Genomic DNA, 17135 nt, shown 5'->3' with positions numbered 1-17135 from the left:
ATTTAGATTCCCATCCCATCCCATATTTGTACACAGGAATATATAGAGTTTACATGTATAAAAATGTAAGGATTTATCTTTATTAACAAAGATCAATTAGTTAAGAAAGTGTTGGTGCAGCTGGACAACTTGTATGATCCTCCACACACCTAGATTTGCTTGAGAGTTTGCATTCATCTGGAAGTAAGAGTCAATCAGAATTTCCTGATACCTCTAGGGAAGACTCATTTAACCCAAGAGGCATCAGTTTATTTATTTATTTAATTTTTTTCTTTTATTAGAAACTGAACCATGAATACAGCTCAGAGTGTGAGGACCAAAGCCTGAAGAACTAGGTTGGATTCCAACCCACATAGTGCAAAGAGAAAACTGGCTCATGTAAATTGCTCTCTAACCACCACCAGCACCGCCACACACACACACACACACACACACACACACACACACACACGCGCACACACACACACACACACACACACACACACACACACACACACNCGCGCNNNCACACACACACACACACACACACACACACACACACTGAACAAAAGCTTTGCTATTCATGGCATCTTAGGAAAGTTATTTAATCTTGCATGCTCCAACTTCAATCACCTTGTCTATAAAACTGTCGTACACAATGTCAATTTGATGTATGTCCTTTATTAAGCTAATGGGATCTAATAACTGCCTTATCAAATAAGAGTCACAGTCATCCTTATTTTGTGGATGTTAGACTGAAGCCTTAAGTTTTTCCAAGTCACTGGGAGAACCCAGACTCTTCCCTTTTCTTCTCTCTCTCCTTATACTTATCTGCCCCTGGGTTGGGATACAGAATTTCTGTTTAATTATTTATAATTTTGTGTGATTATGTGTTTTCCTCTTTACCTGTAGCCCTACCTCCTTGCCTGAGTTAAAAGAAAATACTTGGTCACATCTTTGTCTCATTGAAATAAATTACTTGATAACTAGCTACTTCTAGTAGACAGAACTAGCTGTTCTGTCCAATGTTTTAAATTCTTTTTTTTTAATGACTGAAAATAGATCCTTCTATCATACAATACATCCAACCACAATTTCCCCTCCTTCCCTTCCTCCCAGCTCCCCACCATCCCCCTTCTCCCTGAGATCCAATCCACCTCCACCTAAAATCTTTGTCTTAATCTTGATTTTTAGGAATCAATAGGTGTCTGTGTGTTCATTGACATTTTCTTTACTATCTTTCAGGTCTTGTAGAAATTTGCCTGATGCATCCTCTCGATGTGGTGAAAACCAGGTAAGGTTTTGCATGAACAAGTTTTATTGACCTTGGCTGATAGCCAAGTTAAGATCTGTCAGAACACTAAATGCTAGAACTTGTCCCAGGCCGGTAGCTTCTCCCTGTAATGGCATCTAAATTTGCTTTTCAAAGAAAGTACCACTTGACAGATAAAATGTCAACAGTGAGAGGCATCTTTGGAGAAAGGTCGTTGGGAGGTACATAGCGCTTTCGGCTGTCACATGCCAATTGGAAGGTATGATTTGTGATGCACTGCTACATGAGGTTAATTCATCAAATTGGTGTAAAAACTTGATGTTATCTAGAGAACGATGACAGAAGCTTTTCATTTGGCATTGTGCATAATAGATTGATGTCTAATAGTCAGCATTTTTATTTCAGGTGAGCTTTGTAAATGACAGCTAAAGAATTTTTTCCTAGAACTCTTTGCCAATGCAAAATGCTGTATTTCCATGAAGATGCTTTAGGAAGGAGAAAACCTAGGCCATTGTATTAAACCTATCTACCAGGAATAAAAACAAAATAAAAGCAAAACCAAAAAATAACAAAACTGTAAAGTTTAATCTGACCACAGTGGGGCCAGGGATGGGGGTGGGGTGGGCACAGGGTCTTTATTTATTCATTTGTTTATTTGGACTTGTAATATGTCATTTCCCCTTTATTTTCTCCCTCCAAACTCTTCCATGTATGTATTCCTCACGTGTTCACTTTCATATTCAGGGACTCTTTTTTTTCTTTAATTATTATTGGTCGTTCTCTCCCCCCCCGCGCATAATTTCACTTGTGTTTATGTTTTTTTTTTTTAAGATTTATTTATTATATGTAAGTACACAGTAGTTGTCTTCAGACACTCTCCAGAAGAGGAAGTCAGATCTTATTAAGGATGGTTGTGAGCCACCATGTGGTTGCTGGGATTTGAACTCTGTACCTTTGGAAGAGCAGTAGGGTGCTCTTACCCGCTGAGCAATCTCACCAGCCCCTGTGTTTATGTTTTGAATAACCAATTGGTAACCTTTTTCCTGGGGGGGGGGGAATTTTTATGTTTATAAGCTTAAAATCTGGCTAAATTATTGAACTTTATTTTTTTGAAATTAGAAGATTTTAGTGTATAATAAATGTTTCCCTATATTTGCATTATATAAAACCTTAGTGATAGGGCTAAGCCCCTGATAAAAACAGCACCATGCTCACGTGGGACGCTTTTTGGGGTGGGGAATAACGAGGCAGCCTCTGTGAGAGAGGAAAGCAGAGAGAGTGGACAGGGAGAATGTAATTTTTATTGGGACACTGGCATATGTGCAGGATGTGCAACAGGAGTGACAGTGTCACCTCTTAGGCAGTTAGAGCTGACATGTCTAGTCGCTGGATCCCTAGAAAGCTGGCTGTAAAGATGCGTGATTTTTGTGGCATCACATTTAGATGTCCATGGACGTACCCGATTGCTAACGCTAAGAACAACAGCAGCTTATGTTGTAGCCTACTAGCAAATGTTGCAACACTAATTCTGTGGTTGAACAAATCATTGCTTCCTCGGTTAGGAATTACTTGGTGAGTCAGATTATCATTTGATCGACATTATATTTAATTTACCTAAAGAGGCCTCAATTTAAATTTTCCTAACTTTTTTTCTTAGATGTTTTCTTTATTTACATTTCAAATATTATCCCCTTTCCTGGTTTCCCCCCTGAAAACCCACTATCCCCTTTCCCCTCCCCCTACTCTTCAACCCACCCACTCCCACTTCCTGCTTCTTGGTCCTGGCATTCCCCTATACACTGGGGCATAGAACTTTCATAGGACCAAGGGCCTCTTCTCCCATTGATGACTGACTAGGCCTCTGCTACATATTCAGCTAGAGCCATGAGTCCCACCTTGTGTATTCTTTGGTTGGTAGTTTAGTTCCAGGGAGCTCTGGGGGTACTGTTTAGTTCATAATGTTGTTCCTCCTAGGGGGCTACAAACCCCTTCAGATCCTTGGGTCCTTTCTCTAGCTCCTTCATTGGGGATCCTGTTCTTAGTCCAATGGATGGCTGTGAGCATCCACTTCTGTATTTGTCAGGCACTGGTAGAGCCTCTCAGGAGACAGCTATATCAGGCTCCAGTCAGCAAGCTCTTGTTGGCATCCACGATAATGTCTGGGTTTGGTGGTTGTATATGGGATGGATTAATTTAATGAATGTATATGTACGTAAATGTGCGTGTGCTTGTCATGTGCCTTCCATGGCACACTTTTTAGACACAGTTATTAGACTCAGTGAACAACTTATGGGATTGAGTTCTCTTTCTACTCTGTGAAGTCCATAAATCAGAGTCCGGTCATCAGCCTTGGTAGCAAGTGTCATCACTCCTGAGCAGTCTTGCCAGACTTTAAGAGTGGTCGATGATGAAAACAGAAGAAAGTGATTTTTACATGAAAATAATAGCACAGATTAACCACAAGCCATTTAGTTCCCATATGTTGGGAAGCTAGGAAGTTCAAGACCAAGGCTGCAACCTACTCCGTTCTTACTGCAAGCCCTCTTTCCCAGCTTGAAAACACGGCACTCTCAGGCAGAAAAGCTCCAGAGTCTCTTATTTTCCTTGTGTAGTCCTTGATTCTGTCAAGGTGACTCCATGTGAACCTGTCACCTCCCACAGTCAGCATTCAGATATTACTACATTGGTGGTTTGAGTTTGGGCAGAATGCAAAGGTTCAATAGCTTCAAAGCAAAAGAGGAAAATCACAGATTATCCTCAAACGAGGGACGTTGTCCTCTACACCATCTCCCGGGGGTGTGTGTGTGGGGGGGGGTTGAAAGAAAAGGCAAAACCTACTGCTCTTTTCTCCTTAGATTCCTCTAACCAACTATGAAACGCCAAGATGTTACTGCTAGTCTTGCTGAGTAATAGATTTTCTTTTTTATAAAGCAGTTTCCTTAAGCTTAGAACAGTAAGAACAATCTAATACATGACACTAAAATTATGATCATTCCATCATTCCCACAGTCTTCGATCATCCGCTCAACAGTGAATACTCAGTATCTTACTGCAGGTTCCAGGATAAACATACTTTTAAGAGTCTCCAATTCTATGAAGAGTTACCATGTTTCCTTTGGCTGGATTTGAATTATACATTGCTTGAAATACATTTACCAAGTAACTTGTGCCTTACATGTTCTTTGCTATATATCAATATTCTTATAAAAATAACAGTTATTAATTGGGATTGGTTACATGCCCTTGCCTATCTTAAAGAGAGAGGCACAGCACCACCCTTGCAGGTGTCCCAAAAGAGTTGAATGATAAATGGCAGTTTACCTTTGTGATAGCAGAAGTTATACCGAATGAGTGCCTTATTTATAGACTAAGACTAATATATGTAGAACTTCTTTTGCAAGTGAAATGGACTATGTGAGAGACTTAACCACTCAGCCACTAACAACATAGCCAACGGGCAGGAACAGGTAAAATTGCTGGGCTCTTCAGTGTTATGGTCTGAAAAAGTTCCCCTTTTTTTTTTTTTTTTTTTTTTTTGGTTTTTTGAGACAGGATTTCTCTGTATAGCCCTGGCTGTCCTGGAACTCACTCTATAGACCAGGCTGGCCTCGAACTCAGAAATCCGCCTGCCTCTGCCTCCTGAGTGCTGGGATTAAAGGCGTGCGCCACCACGCCCGGCTGATGAGTTCCTTTCTTAAAGTGTAAGATATGACTTTCTTTTTCCATAAAAGTGTTTTAGGAATTAAAAATTAGAAAGGAAAATTGGAACACTACATAGAAACCTCGTGAGCGAATGTGGTCTGTGCATGAAGACTCTCAAAGCTATCTTTTGGAAACATTTACTGACAACGTTTTCAGTTAGAATGCCTTCTTAAGATTACTGTGTATTTTTTTTTCTAATAAAAGTACAGAGATCTAACTATGAGGTACGCTTGCTACAAAAATCAGTGACTGAACCTAGGCTACTTCTACTTTTAATCTAACCTATGAGGTATAGGAAGTAAAGGATTTGGATGATTACATTATATCTTTATTTTAAATTATGTGTTATTTCCTCAGGTTAAATTTAGATACAAGTTCTTAGTTAATAAGTGTGGCAGCTTCAAAATATGTACTTTTCATTCAGTCTCTGGTGACATTTGTAAGGGTCTTTCACCAATTAAAAAACGTCCAAAAAGTTTATTTTATCACGAGGTTTTTTTTTTCAACATAATGTGGCCACATTTCCTGATAGTGATTATATAAAAAAATTGTTATCAACAAAAAAACAGGTGAAAATCATCATCCAGGTATGAAAATAAACAAATTAATTATACATAAAATGACTATTTCTATTGGGAATTTAAAAACCAGCAACTAAGGTATATTCACAAGCAGATGCATGAGGCATTCAGAATGTTTCAACAGGAAAAAGTCTGAAGTCAATCCACTAGAACCAGTTTGGACAATCAAAAGGACTCATTCTTTATAATGATTTCTCCAAGGCAATTCATAATATAGCACAAAACAGTTTGAAATAGGAATAAATTCATACCAAGTGACACAGAATTATTTACAGAGAAGAAAAATATATTTTTGAATAATTGGAAATAAGTGTTTATCATCCTCTGTTCTTCAGCCAAGGAAAGGATGAGACACAGTGGAAGTCAGAAAGAAGAGACTAGATGTCACAAAGTAAACCCTTTTATTTGACTTTCCTCTGGTACATGAGATATTACAGGAAGGAAGGAAGCCATATCCACAGGTAAAGATTAACTCAGTGCACCAATCTTCAAACCAGGCTACCTAAAGGAGGTGCAGAAATGCTGAGAACAACATAGGCATGAATACTTCTGCCCAATGCCTGTAACAACACAGAGTTCGCTACCCATAGAGAACACACCATTACAACGCAGCCTGCCAGATCAGCCAGTGTTCAGTGGCCTCCTGTCTCATTTCCTAAGTTAGTCTCATTCACTTTTTGATTCATCAAAACAATAAGTGTTCATTGTATCAAATTTAAATAATACTCTTGTGTCAGCCAAGATAGGTTAGGTTCTAACAGGCCTGAATCTCAAGAGATTACAGCACAGAATCTTTTTCTAATCCCCACCTCATGTGCAATATGAATAGATGCCATAGTCCATTTCAGCTGCTATAATTTAATACCATAAACTGAATCCTTGTAATCAAAAGAAAATTTCCAGTTATGGGACCTGGCTTCTACCAGTTTCTTTTCCCTACAGGTTCCATAGCTGTCCTCTGGAAGGGGCCTCTTTCCCCATTCACAGACAGCATCTTCTCACTGGGTTCTCACGTAGTGGAAGAAGCAAGATACCACCTGGAGTCACTGTTATAGGGACACTAACCCCATTCATGAGGGCCTCCAACTACTCACCTCCAGGACCCACCACTTCACACCTTGGAGAAGTCAGGATTTACACACATGGATTTGGGAGATGGACCCCATTTAGGACGTAATAATGGTGCACGGTGTTTGCTGAAGTCATTCAGGCTGGCGGAACCTCCACTCCACTGTGATTTCCTTTCTACATGGCAGAAAGTGGACAGCCCTATGGTCTCTTGTTTCTGCTGAGAATTATGGTTCAGATCTACTCATTTGACCATACCTAGCCAACAGCAGTAGACATATGATCATCCTATTTGATTTCGAGGACATACGTGTCAAGATGCTGTAGACACTCATGTCCATTCCCAGCCGTATGCAAAGAAACATCACCGACTTACACTTACTAGTTCCCCCTCTCAGATGTGAAAACACATTGGCTTTAGCTGCTTCTTTTAAAATCCGCTCACACATTTCTAAATGTTCCACTCATCCTGGCATTGGCTTCAATCGTGCTTCTGCCACAGTTCATGTCCTTTGGAATCTCCAAAGGTAACCTTTGGAAACAGAGTCTCTGTGGATATAATTAGCCCTGGAGAAGTTATACTAAAGTGGGGAGGCTCTAAATTTAATATACTTTGTATCTTTAGCAGAGAGTTAGACAGATAGAGAGGAAGAGAAGGAGTGAGGAGGTTTGGAGGGAGAGAGGGAGGGAGAGAGAGGTCATATCCGATGAAGGTGGTAATAGGAATTATGCACCTGCATGCCCATGCATGTGTTGGTTTGCTAGTCATTTACAGAGACAGAGATGGTGGAATAGAAGAGATTAAGGAAATAATTCAGCACGCTGCCCTATCTTATCATTTTTAAGTATCATTCATGATACATATACTCTCCACTCTCCTTGGTAAAAATGCACTCAATTAATATCACTTATTGTCTGTTTCATTGTTTGGCAATGCAGTTGTTTATAGCAGAGCCAAGAGATGCTCAATGACCTGCTCTCCTGCAGTTGGTTTCTTTTCCTTTTTACTCTTCAGCCAATTCTTATTTCTCCCAAGATGCTTCTATACATTTCCTCACCATGCTATTGGTTTCTACAAATGTCATTATTACGTATGTTAAAAATGGGCTCATTTATAATCATCTGGCTTTTTTCATGGGCAGTGCCTCTCCTTTTATCTTTTACTCAAAGTCGTGTATGGCAGAGAAGGAAGAAGCTCACAGCGCTGCCCTGCTTCCTGTGTGGGACCACTCTCCTGCTCCCAGTCTGGGGCTGTCCCTGTTCAATCTTCAGAGAGTAAGTCACAAGGTCCTCAGTGAAGTGAGCAAGGAGACATTTATAGACTTCCCAAAAGTTGATTTTTTTCCCCCAGTCACATTTAAATATCATCCATGGTATCGGATTTTCCAATACTTTCCAAAGGGCTTCCAACGCTCTTTGCTGACGGCTCCCTCCTTGAGTACTTTGGGTGTAGCTTTCTCTGCTCTGCTAATGCTGACCTCCATCCAGTTCCTCTTTTCATTTCTGTTGTACAGAAGTGTGTTGACATCACACAGCTATAGCTATTTCTTGCTGTCCTCTTTGTTCTTATGAATTTATGCTTATTTGTAATTCCCCTACTAACTATATTATTAGTCAGAGCCAAAGCGGGAGAATCCACCCACTCTGAACATTCAAAACAAAGGGAATTTAATGCAAGGAATTAGTTACTCAGATGCTAGACCTGGTAGGATCCAACAGAGGTCTGTGAGGCAACCCAGAGATTAGCAGTAGAGCCACAACCCCAGATTGGCTAAACAAAGCAAAGAGGTGTTACAGTCATCCTGGTAATTATGGTGGAGATTACAGCTGTGGCCAGCCTTTCCAGTGCAGATGGAGCCTCAGAAGAGAAACAGCCACCAACACATCCTCTACCTGCAGCCAGCAGGAGCAGGGCTGGGGCCCAGGCTCTGGGTTCTTTCTTCTTACCTCCTTCATCTTCCCACCGCTACTGTACCTTCTTGTTGAGTCATGGTATTGCAGTGTTGAGAAGCATTGCAGTGATCAGTCCTTCTACATTAGAACAGGAACCAAAATCAAGAAATAGATCTAAACAAATAGAACCAGAATTTGTACACTGTCACTTTAGTAAGCTTTCTTTAACTTATAATTTTCTCTATATGATATATTTTGATAATATTATTGCCACTCCAAATCCTCCAAGGTCCTTCCTACCCCATCCCCAACCAGCATTATAGTCTTTCTCTCTGTCTCTTAAAGAAAGAAAGAAAGAAAGAAAACATAAAAACAAAGGAAGAAAGAAAGGAAATCAACACAAACAAAAAGACAAAATTACCAAGCCAAACAAAAACTGCATACAAAACATGAAGTCTGTTTGTGTTGGCCAATTACTCCTGGGCTTGGAGTCTGCCCTAAAGTGTGGCTGATATACCCAGTGACACTCTATTGGGAAAAAAAAATGTCTTGTTTCCCTTTCTTGGAAAGTGTCAATTGTAAATACTTTCTTGGTCAGGGTAGACTTTGGCTCTACTTCCTATTCCCCTTGCTGGGACTTCATATGTTTTGAATCTGTGTTGATCTGATGGTGTCGATCTGATGGTAAGATCCTATTGGAGCTTCAGCTTACTTATGCCATTAAATCTGGAGAAATCACGCTAGTGTGCAAGGAAAAGCTCCACTCCTGCTAACACCTGTGGTGCTGGGTGTTACATTGCGTCCCTCCAAAGAAAAGAAATAATCACCATACCACCCAGCTACAAACCCTGTGACCTGCATCAGCAACCCACATGCAAGATATGCAAGATTTGGGTCATGGTGCAATCATGACACAAATGTTATGGGTGTGACCTGTAACAATCACTTCTTGTTTGAACTTAAGGTACTTGTTGATACAGAGCCCATTCTAGACACTGCTAAAGTGATCAAGGGTCATGGTCCCTTAGGGAAAAATCTATTACCATTATTCTCATAAAGGAATATATCAATAAAATGACTCCTAGCGACATATTGCTATATCCATAGACCAAAGTATTGCTCAGCCCTCATCAGAGAAGCATATCCTTAGAGAAGGTAGTGATTTTTTTTCCTTCTTTTTAAAAATTGGATATTTTCTTCATCTACATTTCAAATGTTATCCCCTTTCCTGATTTCCCCTTAGAAAACCCCCTATCCCCTCCCCCCTCCCCCTGCTCACCAACCCACCCACTCCTGCTTCCTGGTCCTGGCATCTTCTGGGGCATAGAGCCGAGAAGATGGTGATTAGCACGGAGACCCACAGCTAGACAATGTACAGAGAGACTTTAGGACTCTCAGCCATAAAGGCGAATGTCTTCAAACTCTCCCCATCAAGGTTCAGGCATGTAAATGGAAAAGCATAGAAAGAGTGTAAGAACCCAAATGGTTGATGACTCTAAAGAAACAATGTCATCCAAACACAAGACTCATACACATGTGCACATAGAGACAGCATCTGAAAGATCTGCACAGGTTCATTTTAGTAAGCTTCGAAAACCACAAAAATAACCATGCATTTCCAATCCATCATATTGAGCCAAAATTTGTTACACCTAAAAAGATGATATTTAATAACCTTTTCGTGGAGAGGTAGTCGGGCATTGTACTACTCTCTTTATATAGGAAGCAACTTGTTCTGCTTAAGGTAAGTATGGCTCCAGGTATAGAGAGACCATTGTGGTCAGAGGCTATTCAAAAGACCACAGGTTTGTTCTAGGTGTTCCCACTGAAATTTAGCAGAGGTAGTGGACATATTACAAGGTCTCTTTTGAGATTCTTCTAAATATTGACCTTAATAGTGACTTTTGTTTCTACTCCAATAACCTCTGCATAATTGTGTTTAAAATCTTTCACTAAGACCTGACTACAAATAGTAGAAAAATCTACTCACTTGGAAGACTAGAAAAATCAAAGGTCCAGTTTTCTATTCTCCTGGGTCTAAGGTAGATAGTCCATAATAATTCTTTTTTTCCTGCCTCCCTTCAGATTTCCTTTTTCTGAGCAGGCTTCATTATGGGCCGGTGCTTTCATAGGGTGAGAGCCTCACTGGCTCCCCGCTGCTTCCTGCTCAAGCGCTCGTTCTTCCTGCTCTAGAGCACGGTTGTCTGGGTTTGAACCCAGACTCCTGTACTCATCACCTGTTTGAGTCTCCTTAAGTTACAGAGCTTCGCCGAGCCTCAGTTTCCTCTAATTGGAAACAAGAATAGCAACCACATCATCCTGGAAATAATGGAGCCACACACAAAAGGCACACACATGGGCTTGGACACACTGAGTAGCGCATACACATACATGCACACACAAAGTATTGTGTTTGATTCGAGGTTAGCAAAGAAAGGGGAAAAAATGGAGTTTTTAAGGTAGCCAGGGAAACATATATACAAAGTATAGGAGAGGGGAAACGTTTAATATGGAGTCAAGTGGTTTCAAGTTCCAAGCCGGAAAAAAGTGTGTTATATGAGCACTCCATTTAAACCCTTCTACAGAAGGTGTTTGCAAGCAGAGCAGTCTCCTGGGTCTGAGGGCAGGAGAGCATTGGTTTAGTGCATATGTTCCTACTGACGTCATTCCACACATTCCACACATCATCTTAGCTGTGTGCTGACATTATTGCATATCCCCAAAGACTATCACAGTACCTGACCTCCAGGAGGTGTCCAGTGAGTGCTGTTAGATGAAAAAATAAAATAGTATTCATTAATAATCATAAATAACAATGCCCACTACGTGACCATTCTGGAATATGTAGAAAGTTAGTAACAGGCAGATGTATTGTCATTCTTGAGAAATGGAAGATTTCATGGAAGAGCCAGAAAGGAGATTGTAGTTTACATTTCTTTGATACGTTCTTATTCCTCCTGAGGAATTGCACTTGAGGAAGGAAGAATTGCTTGAGATGCCCATTCTGCTCCTACTGCTTCTCCTTCTTAAGTCACCCTTTGTCATTTTGTTTCTGAATTGGAAGTAATTCAAATGTAAAGTAAACTGTCCCCACTTTAGTAGAGACTACTGATCCTTCAAGGCTGTCTAAGAATTTGTTATGTAGATGTGTTCTGGTAGGGACTAAAGCAGGAGAGAAGGGAAGAGGCCACCTCATGTCTCCTTGTAGACACAGGTATCGCCATCACCTGCTGGAGGACAGGCAGGCTAACACTTGCTCATCACCCTTCCTCTCAGCACACCTTACACTCTCATACTTCTCTCTAAACATGTCAGTCACTGGATGAATTCAAAAGACTCACACGGGTTGAAAATTTAGCCACCAGGTGCTGTTGTATATGTGCTTATGGGGTTTTTACTCAAGCAGGTGAGATTGATTCACACAGTATCAATGGCTCCTCCTAAACCCCAGACATGGTCGTTACTCTGGGAGTGGAGCCCACCCATATTTATGTTCTCCAACGTCCTTGCTGATTCCTACACACTGCCCAAACTGGTCATCGGGTCAGCAGTCTTTGGATCCCACTGCTGAACACTCCATAGACAGCTCTGTAAAGAGTCCTATAAAGAATCCCCTTTCTAAAAAGTGTTAATCATCTCACTAATCCGTGGTCTCATTCATTTCATTTATCGGAATGCTGTTCTTAAGTGTGCAGAGGTGGAAGGAGAAAGCTCGCCTTGTAGAACTGGTTCTTCGGTTTGTGAGTTGATATGGAAATATATGTTTCTGGAGCCAAAAATGATGAATTTTTGTCCTACCGAGTGGAGTCATGGGGGCAAAGCTAAGCACCAGGGGATAGAAGAGCAGCAGCAGTTGCTGCTCCAGAAAGAAGGCAAATGACTCTGGTGGTTAAGCATGACTTAGGGACAGAAGCCTGTCACAAACTTTATTAAGAATGAAATCTGAGGATGGACAGTGCAGAGCCACTGCTTTGAGGGGAGTTCAGCAGAGACCAAGGTGCCAGGGCTGGGAACATCCACAGAGAGGAAGCAGACCCAGAAATGGTCTTTATAGTGAGCGTTTCGGAGGTTGGAGAGGGGCCACTGAGAATCCACTGCAGCCAACTGAACGGAGGGGTGGGAAGGAGGAACACGTCCCTCCCAATACATTGTTTTCTTTTTATGCTAAGGGATCCTTTTAAAATAAGAACTGTGGGAGAGTTAGAATGGGCTATCCAGTAGTGCCACCATGCCCTAAATCATAAACAGGCATCTGGGAGGTGATTTTCATGTGTTAGTGACTGGCCAGGGTTATAAACAATGAGTGGACACTCAAGGCTAGGCCATGGTTACGGCTGACTTCTCACTATAGATAGACAATTGGGGTTAGATCACGATTATGGCTTCTTCCTAACCATGGGAATTAAGTGTCTAAAGCACAAGGAGTAGGTCCGCATTTGTATAAAGTGTATTTTTATTGAGACTCTGTCATGTAGCTAGGATGATTCATGGCCTGTGTAGTGGTATGAAGAGGTGACAGTAGCTTGTCCATATGACATAGCTTTGGAAGCTGTTACCATAGTAGGATGCTGTGGTTTGAATCTGGATAGAACGCCCCACAGAAGCTGGCAGTGCTTTTTTGGAGGGGATGGAGACATTGGAAGCTGGGTCTTTTTGGAGAATGTTCACTGGGGTCATCCCTTTGAAAAGTATCTTATGGCCTCTACTCTAGCCAGCTCTATCACTCTGACAACCTGTGTACAACTTTATTAAATGCCCCCTTCCATGATGACAGCCTTGTCCCAAAGTGACAGGGCCAATGCACTAAAGTCTCAGAAACAAAAAACCAATATCAATCTTTTCTTCTTCTTTAAATGGTTTCTTTCTGATATTTTGCCCAATCAAGGAAGGCTAACACATGTAATTCCTCTGGGACTGGTTTTATTTGGCCAAAATAGTTTTTATGTTTCCCACAACAAAGCAAGGAGATATTGGATCATGGGTAGCCTTGCAACTGTATTGACTATGGCATCAATAAATATTTGTTAATAGTCAAACTTAAAAGGTACAGAAGATGGACGTGCAGATAGTTGGAAGGAACAAATGTGCATTCCTCAGCGTATCATGCAGCTACTTTGACTGTATGTTAAGTAAATATGTGCTTCCTAAAATACCATTTGTGCTACTAGGGAGGTGGCTCAGTGGACAGAGCTCTTATTACGTGCGAAGTCTAGAGTTCAGATCTCCAGGACCCATGTTAAAGCTAAAAAAGTTAGCTTTCTTAAGGAAGCTAAGGTCTCCTGTCATCCTAGAACTTGGGAAGCATAGACAGGTTCCCAAACCAGACAAGATGTCTAGCTAGATTAGCTGGAATTGGTGAGCACTGGGTTCAGGGAGAGACCCTGCATCGAGTGGAGAGAGATTGAGGAAAACAGGCAACATCAACTTTGTGCCTTCATGTGCACACACACACACACACACACACACACACACACACACACACACACACACACACACCTTCCCAAGCACCTGACTGCATATTTATCCCACACATACATACCTCACACACAACTCAAACATATCTACAACTATACAGGCCACCCCAAAAATGTCATTTGTCCCCAACCATGAGCATTATTTCAAATTCATTCTTACCTATGAGTTCATGAAAAACTTTAAAATATCTCACAGTTTTACAGGGATTAATATGACCTAAGAATGACCCTTAAACTAAAAATATATATAATCTTATTTTACACATTGTTACAGAATGCTGCATGTCTACATTCCCAGTTTCTATATCTCTCTGGAGAAAGGCGATGGATTTGGGGTTGATAGACCATGAAGAGTCATCATTAAAATGATGTCTGGGATTTCCCCTTTGACAGCATCCCCCCTTCTTTAGGACAGCATGGGCCCTATCCAAGTTCCAGTAAGCTCAGAAGGAGGCACAAGGAAGTCTTGGCGCTCCACTTTCCTCACACTTTAGTGGTCCTGCTGAGCATATAAACTTAAGCAATAGACTGGCTTGGTGCGCATAGCTGCCTTGTCCATATGGAGGACTCCACATGTGCTGGCATTTGCTGCCTCTGAACAGTGTGATCATTTCTCCAGTGCACGACAAGGAAGATAAAGCAGGCACCAGAAGATTGATGCATTGTGGGGAACCAATCTCACAGATTTTCTCAAGAGCTCCTGGAACTATGGACTAAAATTATCTTTCAGTCTTATTAATAAGTAGAAAATCCTTGCTTAAAAACAAAAATCAAACCAGTTCTTTCTGTTTCCATTGTAACTGACTCACTTTCTAACTCTAATGTATTCCCAAATATATCTATTATCATCATCTACCTATCCGTCAGTCATTCTATCTAGTGGAATTAGATAGAAAAAATTTCAAATCACTTCTTAGAAAAACATGCTGGTTTTTTTTTTAATGAAATACATTAAATGATATTTGTAAAGTAATCACATTAATTTGGGCTTAGCTAATTTTTTAAACTAAGTCCATTAATATCACAAAGGCCTTATGCTTCAACTTCTTAGCCTTAGAAGAGTCCTTTTCTACTGACAAGATGTTCTGTGTACTTCTTACCTCTTTTTTTTTTTTCTTAACTTCAAAGGTATGCAGGTCAACCCCAAAACAATCTGGTTCTTAATAGAAACAAAATTATCCTATCATGTATGCCTGCTTCTTAGCAGCCTCCACAATCAGCGGGTGCCCATCCTAAAAGGGATAGAATATTCCTTACAGGTACTACTGTGAGACAGAAAAGGGGGCTTTAAAAAGCATGTGGAGATGGCAGGAGAATCTATGACAGGAAAGGGAAGGAAGAGGGAGGAAGGTCCAGTCAGGAAGGGAGGTGACAGGACAGTAAACACATGAGTAAGGAGGGGGAACTGCATGGGGTGCGTGTATTTTTTTAGTCTTTCTTTCCACAATACTATATTTACATGACATTTATATTGTAGTAGATACTATAAAAAGTAGACAGAATTATTAGTTATTTTTATCAGTGCTGTGACAGGAAAAAAAACTCTCAAGCATTACCTAGGAATGTCGGTGTGTGCATACCAGTGATGCCAGCACCCAGGAAGTAGAGGCAGGGCAATAAGCAGTTCGAGGCCAGCCTTAGGGTAAAGCAAGTTTCAGGCCAGCCTGGCTACCCAAGACTCCATCTCAATAGAAAAGAAAAATGTGCCGTGGAGTAAAATCTTTCGATACACACCTAGGTTTTTCCTATTGTGGGAAAAGAGATGACTTCATAGGCATAGAGAGAGGGCTGTTTGAGATGAGAAAACTGTAGCCAGGAACATCCGGTCTCTTTACCATGTCCTGAAGAAAGCTGACTTTCAGGTGTATGTTTAGTAAGAGTCAAGCCTAATGAGGTAGAAAATTGGGATTCTGGTCCAATTGGAAAAGATGGCTACTATGGCTATCCTAGGAGACAGTTTTCCTTTGTGTAAAGCAAGAATACAATTTCTAAATTACTTTCAACAAACATAAATTTGATGCTAATAATATAGTATGCTAACCACAAGCCTTAACCAAAAAAAAACTATAAAGTGTGTAACTTTCTTGGAAAATTGAAATGAATTCCCGGAATATTCTTGTTGGGGTAGATAACATAGCCTGCACTGCTTTTGGTTTGTAGTCAGGGCACAGCTGAGATTTAGTTCTGACATAATGAAGAAATTTGTAAGATGATAAATAGAGCTGGCTACAACTTGCATGTCCCGGGCCAAGTTCCCGCAGGAAAAAAAAAATGTTCCCATTTGGGGGTTATTGAATATTTTCTCCAGTGAAACTGTGGTATCTAATAGGTTACATATCTCACTATTGCAAAATTAATCTGAAATTAAATATATTACCATATTTAACCTATTATAGCTAACTGATTGTTAGATATAATTCAGCATTGCTGAATACTAAAAGAAGAAAACTTGAAATTTTAAATTATTTCTGCCTTTATGTCTTTTGAAATCATGGAATTTTAAATAATATCTGCATTTACGTCTTTTGAAATCCTGACATTTGGATTGGTTCGAATTCCAATGTATCTTCAAGGAAAAACAGGTTATCAGACACATCGCATCAGTAGTTATGCACCATCTCAGAGGAGGCCATGTGGGAAGGTCATGTTCTGAGCACAGGAGATCAGCATTTCTATGTCAGTACTCTAGGCTTTAGCTAAGTGAGTCAAGAATACAGCTCCTGGGTTTGATTCCTGAGAATTGAGAATATTCCCCCAAAGCCTTGGAGGTGTCTTCTAATTAATGTGGCATGTTTTCTGAGATATTTTCACCTCTGCCTTCCTGAAGCAAGTGGGCTCAGAGGCCTCCTGTGTCTGCTGCCATGCATTCTCCGCTGGATGCTGCTCTTTGCTGACACGATGAGAATACCTCCCATAATAATCCCCTAGATAGCACTGATCAAACACATACACCCATTCAAAGAAATTCAGGTTAGCAGACTTTATTTTACTACAAATAACAAATCTGGAAGGAGTAGCTGGAGCTCCTGAGTGTAGAGCACTCCCTGAGCTCATGGACACCCAGAACAGGTGTTACAGACAAGGGCAGAGATGATGTCAGTGAGGAAACTGGTGCAGAGCTCTGGTCAGAATGCTGATGCCATCATTCAGTCTTCGTAAATATAC

At 40.7% G+C, this 17135-nt stretch overlaps 1 protein-coding gene across 1 annotated transcript in view; it reads left to right on the top strand.

The window, feature by feature from the left end:
- Positions 1 to 17135, top strand: part of Slc25a21 (solute carrier family 25 member 21) — a 463351-nt gene that overhangs the window by 261044 nt on the left and 185172 nt on the right. The window contains exon 2 of the mRNA XM_021202516.2: positions 1225 to 1273. Coding sequence (XP_021058175.1) covers positions 1225 to 1273 — 49 coding nt within the window. The remainder of the gene's footprint in view (positions 1 to 1224; positions 1274 to 17135) is intronic.

Source organism: Mus pahari, chromosome 7 (assembly GCF_900095145.1).
Source record: "Mus pahari chromosome 7, PAHARI_EIJ_v1.1, whole genome shotgun sequence".
NCBI classification, from domain to species: domain Eukaryota; kingdom Metazoa; phylum Chordata; class Mammalia; order Rodentia; family Muridae; genus Mus; species Mus pahari.
The sequence above is the reverse complement of the archived record's forward strand: the minus strand, read 5'-3'. Positions and strand labels throughout refer to the sequence as shown.